General features: G+C 32.3%; 1 protein-coding gene and 1 pseudogene across 1 annotated transcript; both read left to right on the forward strand.

Moving 5' to 3' along the window:
* Positions 1-5,121: 5,121 nt before the first annotated feature.
* Positions 5,122-7,535, forward strand: LOC143537735 (BES1/BZR1 homolog protein 1-like). The gene is made up of 2 exons (XM_077031437.1): positions 5,122-5,422; positions 6,640-7,535. The coding sequence occupies exons 1-2, from the start codon at positions 5,150-5,152 to the stop codon at positions 7,300-7,302; spliced, it is 936 nt and encodes a 311-aa protein (XP_076887552.1). The 5' UTR covers positions 5,122-5,149; the 3' UTR covers positions 7,303-7,535.
* A 7,982-nt stretch (positions 7,536-15,517) lies between these two features.
* LOC143537736 (peroxisomal membrane protein 11A pseudogene) lies at positions 15,518-16,346 on the forward strand (annotated as a pseudogene).
* Positions 16,347-16,740: the final 394 nt, after the last annotated feature.

A 16,740-nucleotide genomic window follows, 5' to 3' on the forward strand; every position in this document is an offset into this window, starting at 1 on the left:
GTAACACGGTATATTTTGCTTGTGTCCAAATCTGATCAGTTACGTCGGAATTCGAGCTCTTTATAAATGAAATTGAATCGCTAGAAATGTCTAAAGTTCTAAACATTAGTTATAGGTTTGTTTTAGTCCATGCCAGATAAACCTATCCATGCTCAACCCTTTTTCGGGCAGAAAAAACCCGATTTGTTGTGAAATTTGGTTAGAAACCGAATCCTGTTCCTTGGAATTGAATGATTATGATATCCAAGAGATCATGTATCCAGTTTTCTTATTAAAAGTTAAAAGAGGGCCGAAACTTTGTAACTTCAAATGTAAAGGGATTACTTTTGTAAAAGTCATCTTATATGAGAAGTAAATCAGTAATCATACACATACCTTTGTAAAAGTCGTTTGCTTAAAAGAATATAATGATCCTGCTTTCAATCCCTTTTACCTTTTAGAAGTTATTATTTACTTATGTTTATCTATCTTTTCTTTGAAGATATAAATATTATAAATAAAAGGTCAACTTATATAATAATGATAAACTCTATATAAGTTAATTTATCACATCTAAAAAAAACTATAATGTAATTTTCACTATAATGTAATTTTGAAAACTATGAATAAAAGGTCAACTAAATTATGTACTGTAACTATTTTACTGAAGTTTTTCCCTTTTCACCCTAAACAAAATCATAACTCACAAACATATAGTTTAATCTTCTTAACTTAATTTATTTTTTCAATGTTAAAAAAAAGTTATATTAAACTGAAATACCTTCTAAAAGTTGAGTAACTTAAAAAAAATTAGTTAATTTTTGGTGATTTAGAATTTCTTATGAAAACTCCTTGTAACTTTTCAATAAGTTAATAAGTTATAAAAGTGTAACTTATTAACTTTTCACTCTCACATCAATAGCAATCACAAACACTTATTCATTTTCAAAAAGTTAATAAGTTGGAGAAAATAAACAATCCCAAACACCCCCTTAGTTTTCTGAATTTCTTCCACGTAATGAAAAACTAATTTCAGATTCTTATTATATAAAAATATATGTATTTTTATTTAGGTAAATTTATTAACGATTTAAGCTATAACTCATTGGTCGATAAGAATTCATGTTGGTAGTTAAACTAGAGACATTTCTAACATTTACTTTCATTGCCATTGGTCCACTCGCACAATCATATATTTACACTCGATATGCACTTAATTTCCACTTAACTCCACTCACAAGGAAGACATGTTACCTTGTTTCACTAGTAACCATCTCCACGAGTGAAAATGAGCGAAAATTAAGTGTAAATCTATGATAATTATGCGTGACAAACAAGTAAAGTAAAAATACTCTTTATAACGCCACGACTCTTGTTTCCGGAACCTCTACATTTCTACGTCTCCACAGAATCCACATTGCAACCATGAACATAGTACCGCCTTTTTTTTCTTATGCCTTAACTAGATTTCAACCAAATTCTAAAATTTGTCTCATCGAGCCCACAGTCACCAGTATTGGGATTTAGACCCAATTGCAAATCTGCCACTAGATTGATTTGACAAACACACACGTCACAAGGTCTGTGATCTCCAACGAATATCCACATTTAATACATTCATCACCCCCTCCTTACCTCTCAGTACGCCAAGGCTTCTTTTGTCGCTATGCAATCTATATCATCCCACGGAACAGAGAGGTCGATTTTAGGAGACAACCAACTATTCCATCGGAACAACCAACTTGCATTCGACTTGTAAAAAAGGTCTTCCAAATCATTTTTCGCTGCTTTTAGTGATATTTTACACTGAATTCCAAATCAGTCTGTTTAGAGTTTATTTTCTATAACAAAATGTTTATGTAAAAGGAAAAGAAAATATCATGTATAAAGTTTAAATTCAATAAGATTTTATTAACTTCATAGAAATTAGTAAATTATCCTAATTATTCAAAGGCCAATAATTTACTAAAAATGATTTCCATGTCACAAAGCATTTGTCCAAGAAAAATACAAAATAGACATTATTGTTTCATCACTTTTAACAGTAGGCATCATTCAACATAATAATAATTTTATAAAAGCTAACTTATAATTAACGTTGGTTAGTGGCGAGGACTAAACGTATTACGCTTGAATGAAAAATGATGACCGCGTCTTTTTTCTAGGAGTTTAAAGAACATTTGCAAAATGTGTTATACTGATTAGAAGTGATTGCAAGGGGAAAAAAAGGCCAACAAATTAGTACAGTGTCTTTACTTTTTACTACAATGACTTGTTATAACATAATCTGAAATGAATGTGTATGCATGATAAGATATAGAATGAATTTAATGGAGTGATTTGTGTGTATCTTATAAAACATCAACGTATTCATCATGTTTCATTTAATTGGGTATTATTAGTTTCTCGAAAACAGATAATTTACATGTAAAATATTTTACAATAGCAAAAAATAAGATAAAATGAAAATGAACTTATAAAGTTAATGATTTGAACTAGACACTTACGTAACTTTTTGGTAATTTAAATATATTTCATTTTATCATGGGAACAAATTAAACTATATTATTGTATAAATAAGTATTTTTTTTTATTATTTTGGAGAGTAAATGCATGTCAACTAAATATAATATGAGATTCATTAATCGAGAGTATAGGGCGTTAATGGGTCCTCTTTGCAGATTGGCGGATGAAACATGACAATAACTTAAGGTTGTGTCAGACACATAAACTAGAACACAAATTCTTGTGTTAACATATACACAACTCACTTACACGTTATGTTTATTTTATTTTGACACGTTAATACTCAAGTTTATTATTCCACAACAAAAATTTACAAGTGAACATAAAGTAATCTTGTTTAAACTATACACATGATGCTATTTTTTTTTTAATTATTTGTATAAAACTATTTATTTTAAGTAATAATGCAAAACATATTTGTTTTTTTTAGATAAAATTGTATTAAATTGTTAATTTGTGAACCAACTAGACCGATCTGAACAAGATCCTTTTAGTTAAATGTTTTAGCGGCTCAGATCCAAAATTGAACCTAACATGTTTGAACTTTTTGCTTTTTTATAAAGGATCAACAAACCTGGCCATCCGAGTACACCCAAAATTTCATGTTAGATTATTCTAATGTAATTAATTTACAACCCAAGAGGCCATGATTGATATAAAACATGAATAAAATGTGATGACTTAATATATCCGATAACCATAACATTAATAAGGTGTAATCACTAATCAATCAAGTCTATATCCTATTTTTGTAATACTATCTTCTTAAGGCATTCTCAAGTGATAAAAGTGATGATGTGAACATATATGAAAACATATCATTAATAATAGTAAATAATAGTAGAGAAAATAAAATAATGACAATAAAGATAAATGAATTAAACTTATTTTTAGTGAAAAATTAAAACCTACACAATAACTTCTCTTTTTTAGGATATGCTCATATGCATAATAATTAATCATATCTTTTTGCTACAATTATTTATAGAAAATTCAACAATTTCATGTTAACTTTTTTTAATAAGCATGTTCAAAACAAAATTGTGCATGTATAAATTGTTTATTATCCTTAAAATTTGTCAGATCCATGTTTTGTGGTTAAAACAAATATTTCCTTACCCGAATGCCGATAAAACTAGACCAAATATGGTATAAAATATATGCTCTGAAAATACAGATCCCAAAATGCCAGTTTTAACAAACTCATTTTTGTAAAACTATTTAAAACATGAAAAAAAACATAACCGAAAAATAATAATTATAATCACCCAGAAACAAACAAGAGTTCACACCTTGTAACATAACATCAGGTTAATGATAACCCCTGAAACACACACATCCAATCCAAGGGCCAGCATAGTTTAAAATCATTGCAGACACATGGTAGGCGCCGTCTTCCCTCTACACATGATTCTTGCCCATTTTCACCCTTTGACGTCAAAAGGGCCCCACCAACACACACAACAGAATAGTAATATTAAAAATAATTCCAAATATAACCCTTTTGAAGAGATATTCTAGAAATAACCCGCCTTTTTATAAAACTTTAAAAATGGCCCGTCCTAATTTTTTTCTTCACAATGAGATTCAACTACCCGTAAAATATTGACATGTGGCTCTCAAATCACTTATCGTTGATTAAGAGCTGACATATCGTGTCTTATCATGTTTAACATATTAGAGATGGCGCGGTTAATACAAATATCAAACATGAAAACGACTCGTTTAACGTTAACATTTGGATTTGGTGGTTTGAGCTTGCAGTTTTATGTTTTATATATCAAGAATAAGAAACAATGAACCATAGCTTTCTAATTTTAAATATTTTGAAAATGTATAAAATTGCATAATGCATTTTTTTTACTAAACAGGTTTCATTAGGGGTGTGCAAAAAACCAAAAAAACCCAATCCGAAACCGAAACAAAAACCGACGGTTTAGTTTTATGTTTTGTAAAAACCGTATTGACGGCCCAGTTTTGGTTTTGCATGTAAAAAAACCGAAAAAACCGAACCGGGCCGAACCAAATACCTACATTTTTTTTATAATTTATATTAAGTAATTTATAAGAACTTAATAAACATACAACTTCAATATTTTGATTAAATGTATAATAATCTATTAATTTTCAATTAATAAAATTATTTATACCTAAATTCATTATTTATGCCAAATTTTTTTTCGGCCTAAAATTTTGCAAGCTTAATGGCAAAAACCAAAAAAACCGAAACTGAAAAAACCGAAGTTTTGGTTTTCGGTTTGATTTTAGCCTAAAACCACATCGAACCGTACCACGTAACACCTATGTGTTATCGTGTATTAAATAGATACTCAACTGCTAACCATAATACTGTAAAGATGAAATTGAGAGGGTCATTTCTGGAATACATCTCTCCAAAAGGTTATTTTCGGAATTATTTATCCATGATATTAATAATAACAAGAACACACACACAACAAAACACACACAATCAAAAAACACAGAGACATATTCTTCGAATGGTGAGAAACAAATACCTCGTGATCAATCACTGCGTGTAATGCACACACACTTCACCTTCATCACACCCACAAACACAAACCCACGTATATATATAACACACACATAAACATAACAATCATCAACAAGTGTTTTAATCTGAGCTATGGAGATGACGCAAGAAGGTGGCGGCGGAGGATCATCATCGGCGGCGGCGGGTGGTGACGGCGGCGGTAGGCGGAAGCTGTCGTGGAGAGAGAAGGAGAATAACCGGAGGAGAGAGAGACGGCGGCGAGCAATTGCTGCTAATATTTATAATGGTCTAAGAGCACAGGGTAATTATGATTTACCAAAACATTGTGATAACAATGAGGTGTTGAAAGCTTTGTGTAAAGAAGCTGGCTGGGTTGTGCTTCCTGATGGTACCACCTTTCGCAAGGTATGATTCTTGTTGATTAAAGTTTCAATTTAATTGATCGATTTTTGAATTTGTGAATTGGGTTTGTGTTAATTGGATGTTGTTGGATCTGGGTTTCGGTTTAATTGATCAATTTGTGAATTGGGTTTGTTGGGTTTGAGTTTAATTGATGAATTTGTGATTGAATTTGAGAAGATGGGATTTTGATTTGATTTGGGGAAATTGTTATTTGTTATTGTTAGGGTTTGGTTTTTGATTGTGGAAATTAGGGGTTTTTATGATGTAGAATTGTAGATCTATGTACTCGTTTGATTTGAATTAGCGGTCTGCGCGGTTAAGTTTTGGGCTAAAACCGAGCCAAAAAACGGAAGCTTTTGGTTTTTGAAATTTTGAAACCATTGGCCGTTGGGTTTCGGTTATTATGGTTTTACTATTTTGAGCTTGATAATTTTGGTTTAATGAATTCGAGTCGGTTTTGGTTTTGCTATTTTGAGTTTGATAATTTTGGCTCGAAATAATGAATTCGAGTCGGTTTCGGTTTTTATGGTTTTGATATTTTGAGCTTGATAATTTTGGAATGATGAATTCGAGTCTAAATCTTTTGTATGTTAATAGATAATTTGGTGTTATACGTTTGAGCTAATTATTTAAGTTTAAATTTTATGAATTACTTAAAACAGCCAACAAAAAATAAAAATCTATACGTTCAGTCCAGCTTCGGTTTTTCGGTTTTTATTACAGGCAAAACCAAAACCGAACCTAAAGTTCGGTCCAGTTCAGTTTTTATGGTTTTTATTACACACAAAACCTTCGGTATTTACAAAAACATAAAACTAAACTGTCGGTGTTTGGGCTAATTATTTGAGATTAAATTTACTGAATTACTTAAAACAGCTAACAAATAATAAAAATCTATAAGTTCGGTTCGGTTTTGTTTTTCGGTTTTTATTGAACGCAAAACCAAACCGAACCTAAAGTTCGGTCCGATTCAGTTTTTCGGTTTTTATTACACACAAAACCTTTGGTATTTACAGAAACATAAAACTAAACTGTCGGTTTTTGTTTTGATTCAGTCATTTCAGTTTGATATGCTCGATTTCGGATCGGATTTTTTTTTTAATGCATACCCTTAATTTGAATTGTGAAGAACTTGAGTCAATTGACTTGATTATGCAGCTCAACCTGCAAATTAATAAAAAAATTTGCATACATATATGAATTTGTGCTCTAAATTGCAGGGTTCAAGGCCACCACTGCCTACCATTGAAACAGGGGCAACATCAACCACCACAACACCATGTTCTTCCCAAAAACCGAGCCCGATCCCTTCGTATCAATGCAGCCCATCATCCTCATCATACCCGAGCCCGTCCAACCTGGACATGAACAACAACCCATTCGCGTATCTTAACAACGCCATTCCAGTTTCACTCCCGCCTTTGCGTATCTCAAACAGTGCACCCGTGACCCCACCGCTATCATCCCCGATTTCAAAGTTCCCGAAACCTACTTTCAACTGGGAATCATTCACCAAACAATCGACTAATCCATTCAATTTGCCTTATTATGCGTGCTCGGCCCCTACAAGCCCTACGAAACGGTTCACACCAACTACCATACCCGAGTGTGACGTGTCTGATTGCTCGACCATTGACTCGTGCCAGTGGGTGAGGTACAGGAACTATGAGCCCATGTTGACCAACCCTAACTCGCCTACTTTTAACCTGGTGAAACCGGTGGCTCAAGTGGCTGCAGCCCATGATGGCGGGATTGATAAGGGGAAAGGGATCGAGTTCGAGTTCGAGAATGGTGGAGTGAAGGCTTGGGAAGGAGAAAGGATTCATGATGTTGGGTTGGATGATCTTGAGCTTACTCTTGGAAGTAAGAGTTCTAAGATATAATGTGTGTTTTGGTTTTTAAGTTATGTTTATTATAAAGTCTATTATATTATTATTATTATTTTAAAGATTTTAGAGGTTAGGATACTAATGAATTATCTTGAAGATGCATATTGGACTAGTGAAAATTATAATATTTTTATTTGAATTTTGATCTAGTGGTTACATTTTGTGAAAAAGATTGGATCTTTTCAATAGTTTGATCAAAAAGTATCAATGGATGTTGTGTTCTTGTTTTCTTGTTAAAGTTTATTCTCTTATCTTTTAAGTCTTATGTTTAGTTGATGTTGGGTGTGAAGTCCTTTAGGCCGGTTTTATTTAGGGCTCGGCTCGGTTTGGTTTGGTTTCTAAATTGTGTTGCCCTAGTTTTCATTATGTATATTTTAGTCTTGTAATTGTAATATTGGTTTAGAGCTAATAAGAAATCCTAGTTGCAGTCTGTGGATATAGGTCTTCCCGTGAGGACCGAACCACGTTAAAATTCATGTGTCGTATTTATATTTTTGTTTTATGTGTGTTTGTCGTTTTGTGTACGTGTGTTGTTTCGCTTCTGCGTGCCGCTTTGTTCCTAACAAGATATATGACAAAGTTACAGTTTATTCATCTTTGTCCATTAAACTTGGTGTATTATTTTATTTTATTTGTTTGTTTGTTTTTTATATGACTTGGTAGAGAAAGAAGTATGCATAATCTGATCCAGGTTACTGATATGACATTGATAGATAGAGTTAGGCAGACATTTAAGTCCAATAATAGATAATAGAGGCGTATGATCATGACTCGTTGCATATTTTATCCAATAAAAAAACATTATAGCATATGGCCATCGTGTGTGCATTTAACAAAGTAACATGCCCTCAAATTTAAACCCCAATTAACATCACATACACACACATTCACGCATATATACATATATACTCTTTTTAAAGAGCTTGTTTGATCACAACGAGATTTAAACTCGTTACAAAGGTGCATCCAACCTTACAATTCTTTGTTCGTTTTTTATCATGAGTTTTGATGCATTGTTTTATTACAATGATGTGTCTAATTCATTATAATTGCATTTAATTTTACTTAGATTGTTGCACTAAAGAAGTGTAGTTAAGGTGACACGTGTATCTTTACCTCTAAAATTCACACATGTATTGTCATATCATGAAACGTTACTTTACATCCAAAGCGCAACGGGTTGAAAATATCTACAAATGCTATTAGAACTTTAAAATCATTCATTTTCTCTACAAACTTACAAACATTTTTAGAAATCTTTACGTTTCAACATCATAATTTTTTAGATTTATTTTTGTATTTAAATTGTTATATAGTAAAGTATACATGTATATGGTAAAGTTAAAATACAAAAGACAACAAAAATGAGAAGGGTGAGAAGGAATCCAGTCCATTGATTTTAGATTTGAATGACTGAGATTAATTTAATAAATAAAAATTGATGAAAAGAGCATGAAGTTAATTACTCATCTTTGTTGACTTTCTCTCTCCACATGCAAATCACATGTCAATTCCCCCATTATTTTAAAATGTCCATAACTTTTTCATACGACATTATTTAAAAAAAAAATTCATCATAAAAATAAGCATTTTTTATCTTTAAGATGAGTATCATATTGTTATATAAAAATAAAAAAAAATTAATGAGTTTTTTTAATTGTGTTTTTTTGTTGTTCATTGTGTCATTGTGTAATATGTTGTTTCCATTGTGTTTTACGTTTCAAGTATTTGTGTTATACGTATTCACCATTGTGTCTTACGTTTTAGGTCATTATGTAACATGTATTAAGCATTGTGTTTTATGTATTAGATAAAAAGACACAATGGTGTGCGAAAAGACACAATGACGAAAAAAGACACAATGGTGTGCGAAAAAATACACAATGGTGTGCGAAAAGACACAATGACGAAAAAAGACACAATGGTGTGCGAAAAAATATACAATGGTGTGCGAAAAAAGACACAATGACGAAAAAAGACATAATGATAAGCGAAAAGACACAATGACGAAAAAAGACACAATGATAAGCGAAAAGACACAATGACGAAAAAAGACACAATGATAAGCGAAAAGACACAATGATAAGCGAAAAGACACAATGACGAAAAAAGACACAATGGTGTGCGAAAAGACACAATGGTGTGCGAAAAAAGACACAATGACGAAAAAAGACACAATGATAAGCGAAAAGACACAATGACGAAAAAAGACACAATGGTGTGCGAAAAGACACAATGGCGAAAAAAGAAGCGAAAAGACACAATGGTGTGCGAAAAGACACAATGACGTGATTTTTGTTTTAAATTTTATATAACAAAAATCATACTCATATTAAAGATAAAAAAACGCTTGTTATTATAATGATATTTTTTTTTAAAAAAAATATCATACGAAAAAGTTATAAACGTTCTAAAATGTTAGGGGTATTAACTTGTATCTTGCATGTGGAGAGAGAAAATGTGTACAATTACCTCTATACTTTTTTTCTTTTGATCCCCATTTGACACATGTCAATTATTTATGGCTTCTCACACTTCTCATTTTTGTTACCCTTTGTAAAATAACTTTACCCTACATGTATATTTTAACTTCGTATTATTTGAATAATTACTAAAAATTTAAAAATATATTATTACTTATTTAAGTTTTTTTTTGAACCATGGGAAATTTTAAAACTTGAAATCAACAAAACTAAACATTAATAAATTAGAAATTGCATACTACAACAGGAAATTTTAAATTTTGAAATAAACAAAACTAAGGGCATTCTCATTCAATCCTCTATATTTTGTGAGGGGGTGTTTTTATAATTTAAAGAGTGGTTTAAGGTGTTGTGAGTGAAGAGTTATTATATTTTAGAAAATATAGTGATTTTTCTGTATATTTGAAAAGTTATTGTTCATCTCCTATAATTTTTTAATATATTTTGAAAGTGGTTCTGAGTGAAGGAAAGAGAGATGGTAATGATAAAAGTATAAAAAATATTATTTAATTAAAAAGGAGAGAGAAAATATAGTATGTTTGAGTGTAACTTTAATAAATTAGATAACAAACATGATTAACAACTCCTATCCATTATATATTTAATTGGAATCACAGAGTTCACTGTCTGTCGATGTGGCATGATCCTTGTGGCTTGTACCAATAAAGAGCAATTTGTTTTACCACGGTTTCATAAACACCTTCATTTGATTATTGAAATATTCGATCACTTTTAGTTTTTGTTTAAATGTGTTGGTTTATTCCTCAACGAGCTCAACTTGCTTTTGTCGATAGATGATTCCTCCTTAGCTTTGGCCTTCTTCCTCCAGGTTGAACGAGTTAACGGTCGAACATCATCATGAAGAAGAACTCCATAATCCTCAACCGACAAAGGAATATCGTCGTTGATGCCAAAAGGAGTAGTTGTTTAGTCACCCGAAGTGGTGTGTTTATTCCCTTCAATGCTCTTTGTCCGTCGTAGATGCTTGTTGGTCTCACCCACTTTGGGTGGCTTTTCATAGCTCGTCACGTGTGATACACAAGCGAGTGTTTTTCTTCTCTTGTGAAATCCCTGGTAAACTCCTCTCTATCTAATGCTATTATTTTGTCTTAAAACCAATCTTTTTTGTGGGATTTTATGCTATTATATTATGTAAATTTTATTATGCTATAAATTTCAAAAGACAAATTAGTTGCTCATATCATAGAAAATATAAATAATGTTATCAATTACATATTTAAAGAAAAAGCTCATTTTCACAGAATAAAACTACTAGAACGAACCATTACTAGGCTAGAGTCAATAAAAAGTTAAAAAATTCCGGGTCATGGTTCGGGCATACGCGTATATGTTTTCGGCAATCGAGTCAATCGGGTATATATTTAGAACTAATGACATATACATAGTCTCATACCCCAAACCAGTGTTGCAAAAATCCCGACTCGTTACCGATTAATCGCTAGTCCCCACTTCACTGATTAATTTCGGGCTAGTCGGCCAATTAATCGGTCAACGGTAAAAAACGGCCAAAATCGGCGGTATCCGGTCAAATCAGGTCAAAATTGGCGGCTTCCAGCAAGATTTCGAACAAAAACAACGGTTTCTGGTGAGATTCCGACCAAAATTGGACGTTTTCCACTGGAGATTTCAGCAAAACCCCCGGTTTCAAGCGATATTCCAATCAAAATATGTTTGTGTATGTATAAAACTGAAAACTACATATAAAAATGTGTGCATGTACATATAATACTGAAAATTATACATTAAAGTCCGATCCGATTAATCCTGATTAATCTCGACTAATCCCCATTAATCGCTAGTCCCCACCCCACCGCCCGACTAGCGATTTTTACAACACTGCCCCAAACTAGAACCGTCTACCTTGATTTCTTATATTCCTCGACAGGATTCGAACTTCGAAGGCTTTTTTTTTTTGGTTCCTGACCCAACTTAATTCTTTTTTTATTTTTTTTTCTTTTAGCTTTCACGTGACTAGCCTTTTAGTTAAGCTCACATGTTTTTGTCTTAATCTATACTATTAGTCTAGATTAAGGTTAGCGACTTCTAGGGGAATGCACCTAGTTAGCCTAGCTTTCTATTTAGGGTCTAGTTGGCTAGCCTTGCTTCTTGTTGTTTATGAATATATTTTTGTTTGATGGTGCTTTTTGATTCTTATGTCATATTCTTAATAGGTTACAGATTCCTTGCTTTTTTGGTAGTTTGCTATCTATGTATTGCTAAGTGTCTTTGCTTGTAGGATGAATGTTTACTCTGATTACATGTATGTAGCTTGAATGAGCCGGGGGTCTCTTTGGAAGCAGCATCTCTATTCTCACGGATAGAGGAAAGACTTGCCTACATCTCACCCTCCCCTGACCCTAGCGATAGCGTGCTATGCGGTGGGATATACAGGGTTTGATTGATTGATATACTATTAGTCTAGGATACACGAGTTGAAATTTGTTTTGAAGACTTTGGATGATTATCATAGTCCATTTGTATGCCTCAACAATTAGGTTGTTAAGTCTCCATCCTCGTGAAAGTTACAAAACATCAAAACACTACAAACTAATATATTTTATAAACATACTGTGTATTTTAAATGAGCATTTCCTGTCACATTTTTATCTTTTTTTTAAGCAAAAACATATGTAATTGATTAATGTCTTTTTAGTCATTATCACTTAAAGTATTGTACAAACATCCATACCTCTATAACACCGTATAAATTCCAGGGGCATGGTGTAGGCTTTATTCGCCTCTATAACGTCTCATTACGAATGGTTTGTGCCCACAAAATGCACCTATCAAGGAGGGGGTTGGTTTTCTTTTAAACTTTTTATTATTTTAATTAAATCAAACAATAGTCTTTAAAGTAAATTATAAAAAATAACTTCAATTACTAAACAATCTTAGTAATTTACATAACTAGTCCTCTAAATGTGAAATTACTTAAATGCCTTTCTATTTAACATAAAAATATAAATAGTTAGTATGAGTGACCGAAAATTATACAAAGAAAAGAAGTACAAACAAAAGTGGGGACGCACAGACAATTTGTTTAGCAACAAAATTTCATTTTCACATTTTCTTGTATCTACAAGGATTTAAACTCATGTGTTAGGTTAAAATAAAAAGGAATACAAAAATTTTAGGTGTGAGAAAGTAAAAAAAAAATAAAAAAAAATCATAACTCATATAATAAATAGTAAAAAAACAAAAAAGTAACAAAAAAAAACTAAAATGTTTCCCTCACCGTCCTCATTAAAAAATGACAAAATATTGAGGAAAAAAGACATAATAACGAAAATAAACAACAAACACAATGATAAATAAAAAAAGACACAATAAATCGCAAAATATAACACAATGTTGAATAATATAACACAATATCGATAAAAAAAGATACAATATCAATTAAAAAAAACACAATTAATTACAAAAATAAACAAAGAAACAATGATAAATAAAAAAAACATAATTATATTTTTTCTTGATTGTGTCTATTTTTTATATGAAGAAAACAGGGGAAACATTTTAGTTTTTTTAGTGTTTTGAGTTATGATTTTTTCCACTAATTTTTTATTATATTTTTTTACAGCTTTTTTTAGACCACAAATGTTATTCTCATTCTTTATATTTTTGTTTTTCTTTATATTTTAACCTAACCTTTAAATCCACATAAGCTCACATGTATAGGTGAGAACACGTAATATTAGACCCATAACAAACTACATACATATATATACCAAGTCAAGTTTTAGCTTAAAAAATTGGTTTGGTAGTTAACCACCCCTTTTATCGTTTATGCCTATATAAATGTAAAATTTATTAGCCTTTTTCTTGAGTTTTTTTTAAATGAGGGAAATGAAAGGAAAACTAAGGATAGTTGAAAAATGGGTGTTTTTGAGTTTTTTTTAGGATGGAAAGGAAAATAGTAGGAGGAGTTAGGAGGGATTAAATTAATGTATTTTTCCAATAAGTTATCATCCAAAAAATGAGATGATTGCTAAGGATAACTATTTTTTAACATAGTTATCATTTCCTTTCCTCTAATTTCATTCCAACTCAAGAACACACCTAATTAAAAAAAATTTCCTTCCCTTACCTTCCCTTTCTTATCCTTCTCTCTCCTTTTATTTTCTTTCCTTAGTTAAAAAACTCAAGAACAAGGCGTTAGTTTCAAAAGACAAATTAGTTGTTCACATCATATATAATATAATCAATTACATATATAAAGAAAAAACACATTTTCACGTACCAAAACTACTAGAACGAACCATTACAAGGTTAGAGTTAATAAAAAAATATAAATTTTCGGGGTTATGGTTCAGACAAACAAGCATATGTTTTCAGGCAATTGAGTCGGTTGGAGATCACCTAATCTCATACAGGTGAAATTCCTAATAGGCTAATACTAATTACATAACGGCCTACCTTGATTTGTCTCGACTGGCTTCGAAGGCTTTTCATAGCGAGCTTGGCCCAACTAAACTCCTTTTTTTTTTAATTCTTAGCCTTCACGTGACTAGCCTTTAACATGTTTTTGTAATCTATACTATCAGTCTAGCACTCTAGCTGCCTAGCATACATGTGGTGAAATTTGTTTTGAAGAGTTTTGATGATTATCATAAGACCACGCCTAGTCATAACTAAGCATACTCGGACATTTTGTTCCATGTGACGCCTAGTCAGTTTTTAGGCATTTTACAAAAAGTTGGTGTAATAAAAAATGTCCCTCAAAACGCCTCTCTCTCTCTTCCCCCTCTCTCTTATCTCTCTCTCACAAGAGCCTCAAAACTTGTGCCACACCAGCGTTATATACAAAACGCTGGTACCCAAAAGTTACCCCAAAACGCCGGGAGGGCGGCGTTCCCGAAGTTTTGGCTCTAATCCATTTGTATGCCTCAACATTTATGTAGTTAAGATCCTCATGAAACTAACAAAATATAAAAACACTACAAAGTAAATATATTTTATAAAAATATAGGTATTTTAATGGGCATTTTCTATCCCTTCACCGTCTCCCTTTAGACACAAACATATATAATGGTTAATGTCTCATAAATCACATAAATATAGTATAGGCTTTATTCACCTCTATAATACCTCATTACAAATAGTTTGTGCCACAAAATGCACCTGTCAAGAAGGGGTTGCTTTTCTTTTTAACTTTTTATTAATTTTAATTAAATTAGACAATAGTATGTATTTTAAGTAAATTACACAAATAAACTCCATTCACAAAACAATCTTAATAATTTACACGATTAGTCCTTCTGACGTGAAATCACTTAAATGTCTTTCTATTTAACATAAAAGTATAAAAATTATTACGAATGACCGAAAATTATATAAAAAAAAGTTTCAATTTGACAGAAAGGATTATAAACCAAACTACAAAAGTGAGGACACATAACAGTATAACACCATATACAACTTTTTTTAACAATAAAATTCCATCTATATTTTCTTCTTGTTTTTCTAAAGCATTTTATTTATAATTATTCAAACTCGTAACACCAAACCAATTAGTCATTAGTAAACAAACCACACACAATCATACATCATCATCCGCGTAATTAACTCATAATAAAACATAACCTATACAATTAGCAGCCCCTTAAATATTAAGTCAATTCCTTAAACTTAAAAAATTAGTTAATTAGTTAACCACCCCTTTCATCATTCACCCATAAAAACCAACACCAAGTCATCACCAACAACCAAATCCGGCACACAAGTCAAGAAACACCAACTCCTACCACCACCACATCTCCGCCGTCATGCCACCCAAAGACAACCGTGACTTCCTGATCCACCTGGAATCCTACCTCGCCAAACGCGACGGCGTCGACAAGCTCCTTAAACTCTCCCGTTACGCCGCCAAAATCATCCTATCCTCCGACACCGTTCCCGCCACCCACCCGTTTCACCAACGCCTCAAAACGTTCGAATCCAACTTGGGTCTAAGCCGTAAAGCCTTCCGCTTAGGCAAATTCATCCAAGACGTCAATTCACTACGATCAGCAATAGCAACAGCAAAAGTTGATACAAAGCAAGATGTTAATATTATTATTAATATTATACTCTCCCTGGCCGCTTACGGTGGCGAGGGGTTATATTATTTTATCGAGCAGTATGTTTGGTTATCCAAATCCGGACTCATAGACTCCAAACGGACACGTGTATTGCAGAGAGTTAGTGTGTGTGCGGAACTGGTTGGATATGTTGGGAGCATTGGTTTGAAGGTTACCGAATTGAATGCGATTGCAAAGGAGGAGGCATGTTTGTTGTCGACGATTGAGATTGCGGTTACGAGAGGCGATTCGGTGGGGATTGAAGAGGGGAAGTTGAAGAAGTTGAGGGAGAAGAAGTTGATGAAGAGGTTGTCGCTTGTGCAGGATTTGGCTGATGGGTTGATGGCTGTGGCGGATGTTCGGGATGGGAAGGGGCCGCTTTCGGGGCCTTTGTTGTTGGCGTGTGCCGGGATGGTGTCCGCGGTGATTAGTACTCATAAGAATTGGTTGTCTTGTTAATGGGCGGCTCGGCTCGTTTGCACTAGTTTTCACTCCTAGACAAGAGGAGTTGTGAAATTTGATATGTTAAAATTGTTGAGTATACATGAATTTTAATAATTATATGGGAATTTGGATATGTATAAGTTGCTAAATTATACTTGAGAATATGAATGGATTTTGATGTTTTGGATTTTTGGAATACTAATTCAAAATTGAACTTGATTTGCCATGTCATCTTTTGACCATGGTATGTCCGTATTAAAGTTTTTGTTTTCAAACCAATGGATTGAATGCAATGTAAGAAATCACGCGCTAATCAAGATATAATAATGCTAGAAAATTGGTAACTTGTTTAATAGAAAAGACACAAAGGCAAAAGCACAAAATTAGGTGTAAATGAGTCAAGTCGAGATCGATAAAGCTTGACA

This window comes from Bidens hawaiensis, unplaced genomic scaffold (assembly GCF_021521415.1).
Source record: "Bidens hawaiensis isolate Kalapana, Puna unplaced genomic scaffold, B.hawaiensis_p1.1 tig00011343_1, whole genome shotgun sequence".
Lineage (NCBI taxonomy): Eukaryota > Viridiplantae > Streptophyta > Magnoliopsida > Asterales > Asteraceae > Bidens > Bidens hawaiensis.